This window comes from Lepidochelys kempii, chromosome 3, assembly GCF_965140285.1.
Source record: "Lepidochelys kempii isolate rLepKem1 chromosome 3, rLepKem1.hap1, whole genome shotgun sequence".
NCBI lineage: Eukaryota > Metazoa > Chordata > Testudines > Cheloniidae > Lepidochelys > Lepidochelys kempii.
In genome coordinates, this window is record NC_136382.1 from 150,973,263 (window position 1) to 150,987,564 (window position 14,302).

The 14,302-nt window shown below is 42.8% G+C and overlaps 1 protein-coding gene across 3 annotated transcripts in view; it reads left to right on the top strand.

Moving 5' to 3' along the window:
- ZFAND3 (zinc finger AN1-type containing 3) overlaps positions 1-14,302 on the top strand; it is a 243,369-nt gene that overhangs the window by 158,975 nt on the left and 70,092 nt on the right. For all 3 annotated transcript variants that reach the window (XM_073338549.1, XM_073338547.1, XM_073338550.2), the window contains exon 4: positions 4,534-4,713. In XM_073338549.1, coding sequence (XP_073194650.1) covers positions 4,534-4,713 — 180 coding nt within the window. The remainder of the gene's footprint in view (positions 1-4,533; positions 4,714-14,302) is intronic.

Here is a 14,302-nt window from a genome sequence, read left to right on the forward strand (position 1 = left end):
GCCACAGTTAGTTATATTGTCATAAGGGGTCTGTCAGGACTTGCATTATATGGATTAATTTTTAAAGTTTTAAAATTCACCTGTAAATACTTTTTGTGGATGAAACTTAGTAGGCAGCACAGCCCAAAAGCAAAATATTTGTACCTGTTTTGTAGAGAGCGAATAAATCAGCTGAGAATTTTTGACTTGTAGGATGTTAATATTTTTCTTAATTTCTATTATTATAACTTCAAATTGACTTTTTAAATGGGTTTTGCAGATCACTGTTGTAGAATATGGAGTGTAACCATTATATATTTTGTTCCATTGCTCAAGGGTTGTAGGTACTTCCATTTCCGAGATGTGTACAATACAGCTTAATTGTTGTGCAGTGCTTTGCATATAAATCCGTCCTAAAACATTTTTTATCTAATCTCTACTCTGTCCTTCCATTTGCAGGTAGAGAGCATTTAGTGCAGGCAGGATGTACACCATGAGTGCCCAAGTTTCCCTAGCAAAGCGTCAGATTGGTACTCAGCCAGGAGCTCAAGGGCCGTGCTCACAGTGCATCAAACATAGCTGCCAACAGTTCTCATTTGACCAAGACATTCCCAGGGTTTCAAAACCCATCTGTGACAACTGCTATCCCTGCCAATGTCTCAAGACTGTGCTGTTGCAACAGGTGAAATTTTTTCTCTGAGCTGCTTCTTGCTAGGCAGAAGCCCCCTCAGTCCCTGGCTGATTCCTCTCTAGCTCAGCGGCAGAAGATCCAGCTTCATGCCCCTGGCAGCTCACTCTTGGGCCCTGTCTAGATTAGGAATATAGATTGTTTGAAAATGTTAGCTAGCATGATTTTAAACATGATTTTGCAGCTACTCTGGACACAGGTAACTCCTTTAAAAATATATTAGCTGGCAGGAGATACTATATGTATAGGGATAGGCTAACTGAGAGCCTAAGGAGTGATCTTAATTAGCTAATAATTTTTAGAAAAGTTCAGCTGTGTTTAAGTTAGTGTTTGAAAGGCATTAAAAGTGTTAGGTAACATGTTTTTAAACACTACCTGTTTTCTTAGTCCAGGTAAGCCCTGTGTCTGCACTAGGTGCTAAGTGGTGGTTAAAAATATTGTGACAAAGTTCGTCCTCTGCCTCAGTGGGTCCTGCGCTTATTGGTGGATTTGCTTGCCTCAGAGATTCACGGCAGCCCTCGGTTTGGCCACTCTTGCTAGTGGCTCAAACCTGCCGTCCACTCAGCTGACCTCATCACTGGCCAGCATGGGGAAACGGAGAAAAATCCCCTCAGTCTCTGTGTCTCACCTAGTGGGCCGGGGAGAGGGCAGATCCCTTTCCAATTTAGACCTTCCCTTCTGGTGTTTCTCACAGACCAGGTCAGCTCCTCCTGTGTCCGATCAGGAGTTTGGCGGATGCGGGGGGGAACCCGGGCCCACCCTCTACACTGGGTTCCAGCCCAGGACCCTGTGGATAGCGGCTGTCCACAATGTTCCCTGTATCAGCTGCGTGACAGCTACAACTCCCTGAGCTACTTCCCATTGCCTTCTCCCCAACACCTTCTTTATCCTCACTGCAGGATCTTCCTCCTGAAGGCTGATCATGCTTGAACTCTTCACTCCTCCAGCAGCATGCCTTCTCACTCTTTGCTCCTGGCGCGCCCCCCTCCTAACTGATGGGAGGTCCTTTTTAAACCAGGTCTGCCATATTTGAATCTAGAAAGCTCTTAATTGGCTCCAGGTGTCTTGATTAGCTTTCCTGTCTTAATTGGTTCTGGCAGGTTCCTGATTGCTCTAGGGCAGCCCCTGCTCTGGTCACTCAGGGAACAGAAAACTGTTCATCCAGTGGCCAATATATTTGCCTTCTACCAGACTCCTGTATCCCACTGGTCTGAGTCTGTCACAATATGTTGACGTGTATTGGCTAACACTTTTTTAAAAACACCTGTCATTTTCCCAACCTAGTCAAGTCTTGTCTTTTCTCTCCCTCAGCAGCTCCACCTCTGTTGTGGACAGCTGAGCTGCTACCAGGATAGGAACCTGCATAGGTGGGGGTCCTAGGAGAATCCCTGGGCACAAAAGGGCAGGAGGTGTATGGTATGGGTGGGTGGAAGGCCATAAGCATCGGGAAAATTCCTGGAGCTGTGAGAAGCAACCATCTGGGGAGAGTTGGAAGGTTTTATATGCATTTTAATTTATTGTTCTCTGCCTTTTCCTCACACCCTTCCAAAAGCGAAGCAACCTGAAATTAATCAAAATGCAAATATAACCTTGCAGCAGACCCCAGACCCTATTTTATTTGGAGAATTGTCCCTTGCAATTTGTTTCAAGTATTAACAAAGTATGAGGAAATGGAGGAGATTGCAAACTCTCATCTTTCATATAGATATGCAGCAGCCCATGGAGGGTACAGGTCTCAACATGCAATGATTTGCCTTGATATGAGTGGCCCAGTTGCTTGGCTAGATCTGGAACACTGCTTGCAAGGACCTGTGGTCTCCCCAGTTCTCATCTGTTTTAAAGATGAGAGCCCTGTCTCCACAGGAATCCATGGGCTGTTCGACTGCTTCTTATCTACAGATGGAGTACAGCTGGGGCGAATGAGCCAAGTCTGAGACATGGAGGAAAAGGTTAAGGACTGAGAGGCCCAGGGAATAAGCTGGTTGTCATGTATATCTGAATGTTAATGCTAATATTTCCATATTTATTAACATCAGCAGTATGCTAGATGCTTTATACTTGTATAAAGACATAGTACCTGTCCTAAATTGCTTACAATCTAGATACCATAAGCATTGTATGTTAGAGAAAAGACATGGAAAGGCGAGGTAAAATAAAAGATTTACAAGATATGTCTGTGGAGAAAATTAAGCTGAGGTTTTTACTTGGTGCGGGAAGAGTGAAAGTTTATCTGCAAACAGTTTGCATTGCCAGTACTTTTCTAAACTTTTCTTCACAGTATTCTGTTGCTACAGTTGAAATGTGAAGAACTATGACTTCACTGCAGTCTCTGGTAGAGGGTGAGGGTGGAGAGGGAGGGAGGCATTTCTATGCTCACAATTTTATCTTTGCTATTTAGCAAATATGACAAAAGAAAAGTTGGGGGAAAACATTTATATTTTTACTTTTATATATTTGAGTTTTCTCCAGTATAAATAGAGTATATAAGGAGCTTTCTCTTGTTTTAAGGGAACTTGACTATGTATAGCTTTGCAAAAAGCGGATAAAGTGGGATGGTTATGATGATTGTCTGCCACGGTTTGCGAAGTAGTAGTGTAGAGGATGGAGGATTACTCATCATTTGAGAATATTAGAAACAGCAGCAGTGTGATAGGAAAATTGTAGGGTTAGGTATTAAATCCCTCACTTAAGTGGTGTCTAGGTCCTGGAGCGATTATCCAAAGAGATGGCTTAGGGTTTGTCTGCACCATGTCACATTAAGGACTATGGGGATGTGAACTGCAGAGCACACCAAAGTGTTGCTCTTTAACTGACCTCTGAGGATGCTGCTGACACAAGCTAAAGGGTACCTAGTTCACATTAACATAGTCATCTTTCAGACAGGACTATGCTAACACAAACTAGGTACCTTTTCATTCTTGCCAGCAGTGTCCATACAGGGCAGTTAAAGCACAACACTTGGGTGTGGTCTGCATGTCACGCGCCTGTAGTCCGCAATGTAGATGTAGCCCTAGACACCTTTAGGAGAGAGATTTAAATAGCAGGCTAGATAAACTGTTCAGAGAAAGTAATATAGAGGCAACGCCTATTTCCGTCAGGTAGGCTTTACTCTGGCTTACCGTCTCTAAAATTTCCCACAGTTTTTGCCACCAGTTCAGCTCCATTAGTGGGAACAAGGACGGGGAGCACTGGTATAGACAAAATGCCAGACAACCATTGCAGGCATTTTACTCATGTTTATATAGGTCTGCTCAGAACAGGGTTAGACCATACTGTGCTTACAGTGCTCACAGACAACCAGAAGTCCTGTCTACTCTAACACTCCCATCATTGCTACCCTAGTGGAACTTTACTGGTCTCAGTGGGAAACATTTTTCACAACACCATTGTGTAAATATTCTTATAGTTGGATTGGATAACCCAGGGAATCTCTTCCAGTTCTTACCTCATCAGATGCATACTTTCTCCTCACTTAGTTTTTAGCTGTTTATACAACAGCATGTATGTTAAGTGTTAGACGTTAAACACACAAGTAAACTTTGGATGCTCTGTTAGACCAAGATCCCTGGAACAAGGACTGTCGTCTTCTTTGTGTAGTGCTAACCATTCTGTCAGTACTTGTCAATAACAAGGAAATTCTAAACTGAAGTTTCAAATCTGGGATAAATCAAAAACCTTAAGGCTACTTCAGCATTTTATTCTACAGTATATCCATGGAATCAGTTGGAGTGATGTTAACCCAGACCGTGTACTCATTGCATTTTGGACTATTTTCTTTTTTTCCTCTCAATTCTGCTGCTTCAAGCATAAAATGAAGTGAGTAGCCTTCCTACCTCATTCCACTTTCTCAACCTTGTTTTTGATAGATTTCCAAAAGAAGCAGCCAGATGATGACTCCACTCCCAGCGCAAGCAACAGCCAATCAGATTTGTTCTCTGGAGAAACAAACAGTGACAACAGCAATACCTCTCTTACTACGCAGACTGTTCACTCCAGCCAACAACTTTCGACAGAACTGAATGTAACTTCACTGAGTAAAGAGGAATGTAAGTGCGTGAGCCTTGAGGAGGGGAAAACAGAGGAAACCTAAACATCTGCTCTTTTCTCAGTGCCACTTGTTACTGCCTCTTACTAGAAAGATATGACCTCTCTTTTGGGGAGGAGGGAGTTAGAAAATAATCGTGAAACTCAAACTGTTGGGTTTAATCAAAAATGAACAAACAAAAAAGGTGCCACCATGATTTTAGAAACTATTTTTATACTGATGTACAGCTATTTGAACTTTAGTCTTGCTGATCTTGATTGACTCTAAGACAGTTTTACCCATTTTTATGAAATTCTGTCCCTACATTACTACAAGTAAACTATTGTATGCTGTGGCATAGAACCCCGAATCTTAACAATTTGGTCCATATATCATTATTTTAAAACCTTTTTAAAATGGCTATGTGCAGTAACATAGGGTTTGTTACACTAGTGGTGAATCTCTCACAGAACTGACTGTGGGATGATCTTTGACCCCATCTCCCTGGTCACGGTTCTCTGTTTGTCTACAGAACTCTTACAAACCAGAATCCTATCTAAAGGCAGAGGTAAAGTGTTCAGATGTGGCGTGCTAAAACTCTGGGCTAATGTCTGCCTTCTTTCAGGAAAATTTATTCTAAATTTCTATATAAGTTAATGCTGTGTGTAATATATTGAGTTACAAATTTTACAATACGTTACACTCGTAAATAATGTGTGATTCATAGTTTCATTTTCTTCAGACTGAAGTCTTACTTTTTTGAAAGGTGGGCTGTGGAAAGAATCGCTCTTGCTCTTAATACCCTGGTATCTAATGAATGGCAGATACACATGCACATTTCAAGGAGAACATATTTCTATCCACTTCTTTTTCAGTAGGGAAGATTCTGGAGATGCCAGCGTTCTTAAACACTTGGAGGAGTTCTTTATAGTAGTTGCCTCAAAGTGCCAGGGCTGAAGGAGCTTTGATACATTGCCTTTGTTGGGTTTCAGTTTTGTTAGAGTGATTTGAACAAGGCCGTATGTATCCGTAAGGATTGGTCCAGTAAATGATATTACCTCGCTCACCTTGTGTCTCTCATATCCTGGGACCAACCCGGGTACAACAACACTGCATACAAGTATGGGATTGTGACAGTTTATTTGTACTAACTGTAACATAAATTAAAATTAAAATTAGATTGTACTATGCTACGAATGCAGTATTTGGGTACCCTGTCAGTACTATGGCAGGCAGAAATGGGCACTTCCTATTAATTAAACTCCAAGGCACTCTGATATCCGTTGCTGTAATAAGAGTTAATTTGCAACGTGACTATTGTTGTCTTTCCTTCACACACACAGTTGCTGGCGGCCACGATCCCATCACTTCCCTCCGTCCAGCGCTTCTCCATGGAAAACCCTGTGGGGTGCTGTAAAAGCAGTTCTTACAACACCTTTCCTAGAGAATTCAACAACACCTTGGGCCTTCTCAGGTCTGGGGCCTTCAATCCCCTGCTCACTCATAACCCAAGATCTACCATTTGGTGATACAGGGCACTTCTTCCATGCTGCTGGGCCAGGTTTTGTGAAAATGTTTTCATTGAGATTTGAGTTGGATTACAAGGAATGTGTGTGGGTGTGGGGAGAGGGGAATTAAAGAAATAAAGTGTTTTCCATCTCTAATAGCTACACACTCATCAATGGATGCTCCAAGTGAATGATATTAGGCAGTACAGCCAGTAGAGAGCACTTGAAAATATTACCTATAAAAATTGTTTTTTACACCTTCCTGCTGGGATGGCTTTAGTTTAAGTGCAAAACAGTGAGATTTATTTACAGTTCCAGCTAGCTCTCTCTTCCCCTCCCCCCACCTCCCTAATGAAGCTCAAACTAGTGTCATTTATCAGAGATAATTATACAACAGATGGAGCTTTTCTGATGGATAATGGTCTCAAAGTGGAAGGTTCTTTCCCATAATGAAGAATACCCAAACTTTAAATGTCTTTTTTTATTTTAATTTAAAGGTGGCTTTTTCTGTGCATTACTTATTTATTTTGTAGCTAGCTCTATAAAGCATACACCTCTCTCATTACAGCAGTGTTCTTAGAAGATTGATATTTTGCAGTACAGTATGATGATGTACAGCTGCATGCTGTACTGAATAGAACTGCAGTAATTCACCAGGAATCAATGTATGGGATCATTAAGTTAATCCCTATCAAAGTGTGGAAAGATTGGAGTGCTCAGAAGTGTTCTCTTACAGTAACTGCTCAGGCTGCAGTCTCTGCCCCCTCCTCCCTTTTCATGTCTTCTAAATCAGTCCCACATCAGGGCATTTGCCATGGTTGTTGAGTCTGCAGGATAAACAGATAGAACAAAACTGCAGCAAGTCATTTTGGTAATTAACAAACTCTATTCATCATGTTATATAACAAGTAAAGAGAACCGTACAAATCTTCTGTGATAAGATTCATATTTTATGTGAAGGGAAAGGTGTTTTTGGTTTTTTTGTTTTGTTTTGGTCTTTAAGGGTGTCTTTTGTCCTCTAAATATTCAGTGAGTGGTCTAGGAAGAAGTTCCTAGGGTTAGATTTTGCAGGAGTTCAGTTTGTGACGATATTTAAATACGATCTCTTGCTTTTTTTTTTTTTTTTTTTGGTAACTCTGATTACTTTTCCTGTGAGAACCACATTTAATTTCTAGCGTCTTCTATACAGAGCCAGATTACTGCAGGTTTCCATCTCCTCCCACATCAAGGTCAGAACAGTCACCTGACCACTGGAAGGCGGTGCTTCAGGCGGTGTTTCAGGTTCGACCAGTTTGCTGATTAATAATTCTCTTGCAGAATGAGGGTAGTTCTTTGCGGGTTACAGTCTACATACATTAGTACACCCAGAGCAAAGGCTTTGTGACTAATTTAGTCACTTATATTTTGGGTACATGAAGCACTGCGTTTCCTTTACGAGATGCAGTTACAACTTCGGGGGAAAAAACAGTTTTAAGATCTTTTTCAGGTGTTACTGCATTTTTCTCCCTGGCATCTTCAGGCTGGTCAACACAGTTTTTATATTGGTTTACCTATATTGATCTAGAAACGTAGCCAATTTACTGAAATAGGCTATACAGATATAAGCACTTTGATAGCAGCATAAACTTTGACTGCATTAGGGGTTGCATAGATTTAACTATATCTGTTTATAAACAGATATAGTTAAGTCAATAAAAACTATGTAGATCAGTTCTTCTAAATCTGGATACTTCTGTTTTATCCCCCTTTCCATCCTTTGTTTAGGCTGCCCTAACATTACTTGGCCAGCACTAGCATAGGATTTGTCTGTCGCTCTGGAGATGACTAGCTAGGCTTCTTAGCAGGTGGCTATCTGAAGTTAATCTCGGGGGAGGGGAGCACTGAAGGAGGCTTTTTTCCCCCTAAACACAATCTAAAAATCTGCTTAAGGTATGGTTCTCTGTATTTTGGTAAAGAAAAGGTCACACTAGATATGGAACAATTTCACTTAATTTCAGCCCTTCATCTCCTCCTTTGGGGCTGTCATATTGTTTTACTTTTTCTGTACAGGTGGAGCTAAAGCTGACACTATGCAGGCTGAAAGCTAACTCTAACTTGTAATAAGACAGGAAAAATGTCAGTGTGAAAAACTGACTTTGGCAGCTGGATCAGGTTTGATATTTCAGTAGTTCTTAGTTTCAAATGATGTGGTTTTATTTTAATTATGTGCTTAACTTCTTCCTGGCCTTGAATTGCAAATACCGTAATCAGAGAGGGAAGAGAGGGATTGCTTTTGTTTCTAGAACAATTAAATGCATTATATTCCAATGCTTAAGATGCTTTTTAATTAAGATATGCAAATAGACTTTCTACCAGATACATATGCCTCTGATGTGGAAGTGTAGATGCAGAACAATTGTTAAAGGTTTAGGCCAGAAGTTTCAGTGGTGGCCAGTGACTGTGCCTCAATTTTTATGTGCCCAACTTTAGACGCCTTGGTCCAATTTTCAGAGGTGCTGAGCATTCGTAGTTCTTAGTGGTTCCTCAGCACATCAAAAATCTGGCCCTAGTTGTGTCAAGCTGTACACCCAAAGTCACTGGCCACTTTTGACTATTTGATTTCATGACTCATAAAATAAAAGTTTTCTGTGTAGTACTCATGCTAGTGATGTTACTCTTAGACTAAGCATTTTTGACTGTGCTGGAAGTAGTGAAGCAGCCTTGGTAAGTGTAAAAATATTCCAGGGAATTTAAATATATTTCGGTTTCATGTACTGTAGCTGAAGGCCAAGGCTCTCTATCAGAGAGCTTTATCAGAAGGGTGAGGTGTATTGTTTTTGCCTGTTCTCCCAATGCAACAGTTGGATGTTTAGATTGAGATTCTTAGTGTCGGGACTTGCCTAACCACTGTTTTATAAAATGCAATGCATGCCTACTGTGCTTGAAAAACAATGACTATTTTCTTTATTTCCATGCTCCCAATGAGACTTGCATCCCAGTCTTTCCAGGTCTTTCAGGATGTCTGTGTGAAGAATGCACACAGATACACACATCCTTCTCTGCAAAAAGAAAAGGAGGACTTGTGGCACCTTAGAGACTAACAAATTTATCTGAGCATAAGCTTTCATGAGCTACAACTCACTTCATCGGATGCATTCAGTGGAAAATACAGTGGGGAGATTTATATACATAGAGAATATGAAACAATGGGTGTTACCATACACACTGTAAGGAGAGTGATCAGGTAAGGTGAGCTATTACCAGCAGGAGAGTGGGGGCGGGGGGGGGGGGCGACCATTTGTAGTGATAATCAAGGAGGGCCATTTCCAGCAGTTGACAGGAACGTCTGAGGAACAGCGGCGGGGAGGAGGAATAAACAAGGGGAAATAGTTTTACTTTGTGTAATGACCCATCTTCTCCCAGTCTTTATTCAAGCCTAAGTTAATTGTTGCCAGTTTGCAAATTAATTCTGATTCAGCAGTCTCTTGTTGGAGTCTGTTTTTGAAGTCTTTTTGTTGAAGAATTGCCACTTTTAGGTCTGTAATAGAGCGACCAAAGAGATAGAAGTGTTCTCTGGATGGTTTTTGAATGTCATAGTTCTTGACGTCTGTTTTGTGTCCATTTATTCTTTTACATAGAGACTGTCCAGTTTGGCCAATGTATATGGCAGAGGGGCATTGCTGGCACATGATGGCATATATTACATTGGTAAATGTGCAGGTGAACGAGCCTCTGATAGGGTGGCTGATGTGATTAGGCCCTATGATGGTGTCCCCTGAATAGATATGTGGACACACTTGCCCCATAACCTCAGCCGTGCAGAATACAATGCCATCCACAGCCTCAGAAACAACTCTGACATCATAATCAAAAAGGCTGACAAAGGAGGTGCTGTTGTCGTCATGAATAGGTCGGAATATGAACAAGAGGCTGCTAGGCAGCTCTCCAACACCACTTTCTACAAGCCATTACCCTCTGATCCCACTGAGGGTTACCAAAAGAAATTATAGCATTTGCTCAAGAACTCCCTGAAAAAGCACAAGGACAAATCCGCACAGACATACCCCTGGACCCCCGAGCAGGGGAATTCTATCTGCTACCCAAGATCCATAAACCTGGAAATCCTGGACGCCCCATCGTCTCAGGCATTGGCACCCTGACAGCAGGATTGTCTGGCTATGTAGACTCCCTCCTCAGGCCCTACGCTACCAGCACTCCCAGCTATCTTCGAGACACCACTGACTTCCTGAGGAAACTACAAGCCATCGATGATCTTCCTGAAAACACCATGCTGGCCACTATGGATGTAGAAGCCCTCTACACCAACATTCCACACAAAGATGGACTACAAGCCGTCAGGAACAGTATCCCCGATAATGTCATGGTGGCTGAACTTTGTGACTTTGTCCTCACCCATAACTATTTCACATTTGGGGACAATGTATACCTTCAAATCAGTGGCACTGCTATGGGTACCCGCATGGCCCCACAGTATGCCAACATTTTTATGGCTGACTTAGAACAACGCTTCCTCAGCTCTTGTCCCCTAATGCCCCTGCTCTACTTGCGCTACATTGATAACATCTTCATCACCTGGACCCATGGAAAAGAAGCCCTTGAGGAATTCCACCATGATTTCAACAATTTCCATCCCACCATCAACCTCAGCCTGGACCAGTCCACACAAGAGATCCGCTTCCTGGACACTACAGTGCTAATAAGCGATGGTCACATAAATACCACCCTATACCAGAAACCTACTGACTGCTATGCCTACCTACATGCCTCCACCTTTCACCCAGACCACACCACACGATCCATTGTCTACAGCCAAGCTCTACGATACAACTGCATTTGCTCCAACCCCTCAGACAGAGACAAACACCTACAAGATCTCTATCAAGCGTTCTTACAACTACAGTACCCACCTGCTGAAGTGAAAAAACAGATTGACAGAGCCAGAAGAGTACCCAGAAGTTACCTACTACAGGACAGGCCGAACAAATTAAATAACAGAACGCCACTGTCCATCACCTTCAGCCCCCAACTAAAACCTCTCCAACGCATCATCAAGGATCTACAACCTATCCTGAAGGATGACCCATCACTCTCACAGATCTTGGGAGACAGGCCAGTCCTTGCTTACAGACAGCCCCCCAACCTGAAGCAAATACTCACCAGCAACCACACAACAGAACCACTAACCCAGGAACCTATCCTTGCAACAAAGCCCGTTGCCAACCATGTCCACATATCTATTCAGGGGACACCATCATAGGGCCTAATCACATCAGCCACCCTATCAGAGGCTCGTTCACCTGCACATCGACCAATGTGATATATGCCATCATATGCCAGCAATGCCCCTCTGCCATGTACATTGGCCAATCTGGACAGTCTCTACGTAAAAGAATAAATGGACACAAAGCAGACATCAAGAATTATAATATTCAAAAACCATTCAGAGAACACTTCAATCTCTTTGGTCACTCGATTACAGACCTAAAAGTGGCAATTCTTCAACAAAAAGACTTCAAAAACAGACTCCAACAAGAGACTGCTGAATTGGAATTAATTTGCAAACTGGACACCATTACATTAGCCTTGAATAAAGACTGGGAGTGGATGTGTCATTACAAAGTAAAACTATTTCCCCATGTTTATTTTCCCTCCCTACTGTTCCTCACATGTTCTTGTCTCTCCTGCTGGTAATACCTCACCTTACCTGATCACTCTCCTTACAATGTGTATGGTAACACCCATTGTTTCATGTTCTCTGTGTATATAAATCTCCTCACTGTATTTTCCACAGTATGCCTCCGATGAAGTGAGCTGTAGCTCATGAAAGCTTATGCTCAAATAAATTTGTTAGTCTCTAAGGTGCCAAAAGTACTCCTGTTCTTTTTGCAGATACAGACTAACACAGCTGCTACTCTGAAACACATCCTTTTCTGAGCGTCTTCTCTCTGATAACACCAGACAAAACCAAGGTTCCGAATAATTTGTAATTGCTTCAGGTTTTTGCCTTTTGCTTGAGTAAGTCAAAATTGCTAAACTGAGTCAGACATGACAACTTTCCACTGTTTACTGTTAAAAATTATTTATATTACTGTTGTACTACTTGGTCTGTACACATAGATGTAAACATCGGCCATGAATTTCAAAAGTGGCCAGAGATTTTTGGGTGCTTGCATTTCTGGATGTCCAATTCGAGACACTTGAAAGGGGCTGGATTTCGAGGGAGCAGGTGCTCATCACTTTCCTAAAATTGGAGGCCTTTACAGTGTCTCTAATTGGGCACACACAAACACCAGTCAGTATTGCAAATCTTGTCTATGGTCTTTGCCCTGAAGAATTTTCAGTCAAATATTTTGAGCAATATATGAAGAGTACAGAGAGACAAATATGTTAATTTGTATATACTTCTGTAATTTGTCAACTGTGTAAACAAATATAGACCTTAAATCCGCCCCCGGCACTACTTCTCAGTCAAGCAATCAAGAACAGATTGATTTCTGAAAGGTGATTGTGGGAAAGAATTTTACCCTACTTTGTAGTATAAAATTGCAAATCCACAAATCTGACGACTTCTCCCAAAGCAAATTTCTAGCCTTTTCTCTGCAAGGAATGCAGCAACTATTAAAATTGTGCTGGATTGCAACAACGGCCTGTCATATGACAACATGGTTAATACTGTAATTAATTGCATTCCCACTCATAATTGACAAACGATGCAAATAAAACAGTGGCCATAAGATACACTATATGAAGTTTTCCCTGTGAACACACACGATTGACTGTTATCAGCCCACATGCTGATACCTAAGTTTACACATCTGGGAATTGGCCTAAGGCAGCAGTTCTCAAACTGTGGGTCGGGACTCCAAAGTGGGTCACAACCCCATTTTAGTGGGGTCACCAGGGCTGGCTTAGACTTGCTGAGGCCCGAGCCCCACCACCTGGGGCCAAAGCCGTGGGGCTTAGGTTATAGGCCCCCTGCCTGGGGTGGAAGCCCTTGGGCTTCAGTTTTGCGCTCCCCCCTCGCCCCCCGCCCACAGGGCAGTGGGGCTTTGGCCCTCCATCCTGGGTCGCAGGCCTCAGGCGTTGGTCCTCCCTCCAAGGTTGTGTAGTATTTTTTTGTTGTCAGAAGGGGATTGCGGTGCGATGAAGTTTGAGAATCCCTGGCCTAAGGCATTCTCATTAGAGAGCCCTTGACTCTCAAACAGGGGTGGGCAAACTTTTTGGCCCAAGGGCCACATCAGGGTACGAAACTATATGGAGGGCCGGGTAGGGAAGGCTGTGCCTCCCCAAACAGCCTGGCCCCCGCCCCCTCCCACTTCCTGCCCTCCTCAAGCCCCCCCAATCCAACCCTCCCCATATAAGCCCCCCTGCCCCGCCCCAGAACCTCTGCCTCATCCAACCGCCCCCTGCTCCCTGTCCACTGACTGACCCCCGCCCCTTACCCAATCCCCCAACCCCTTACCATGCTGCTCAGAGCAGCATGTCTGGCAGCCGCGCTGCCTGGCCAGAGCTAGACACGCTGACGCTCTGCACTGCAGGAGCACGCCGCCCAGAGCGCTGCCCATGCGGCTGCAGGGGAATAGCAGGGCAGGGGCTGGGGGCTAGCCTCCCCGGCCAGGACGGTCCCGCGGGCTGTAGTTTGCCCACCTCTGCTCTAGAATATACTTCTCTGGTTAATGTTTGTCAGTGCTGTAGTCTGTTGGCACATTGTAAGCCCCAACTGTTCTCAGGCTTTTTGACTGAACTAAATGATTGTGAGAGAGCTGGAACAGTTTTAGTTAGGGGATGATTCTTTAGTGCACATTTTAAAATGGATGCACGCATGCTCAGTGTCTAGCACATCTTTAAAATGTAAAAGTTAAACACCATTCAATCTTTCACCTTTAGATGGTAGCAAATTTTCTTCTAATTTTAGCACAATCCATTTTTCCCCTCTTAATTTGAGAATAAATAGCATCTGCCTGTATAACCCATATACTCTCAAAATTGAAAACTGATGGAATTATGGGAGAGTAGGTTAAAAAATCTTTTTTAGAAAAATGAGAGTTGAGTTAGGCTCCTGGTTTTGGGACTCAATGCAGAACAAATGGAACTAGAAATTAG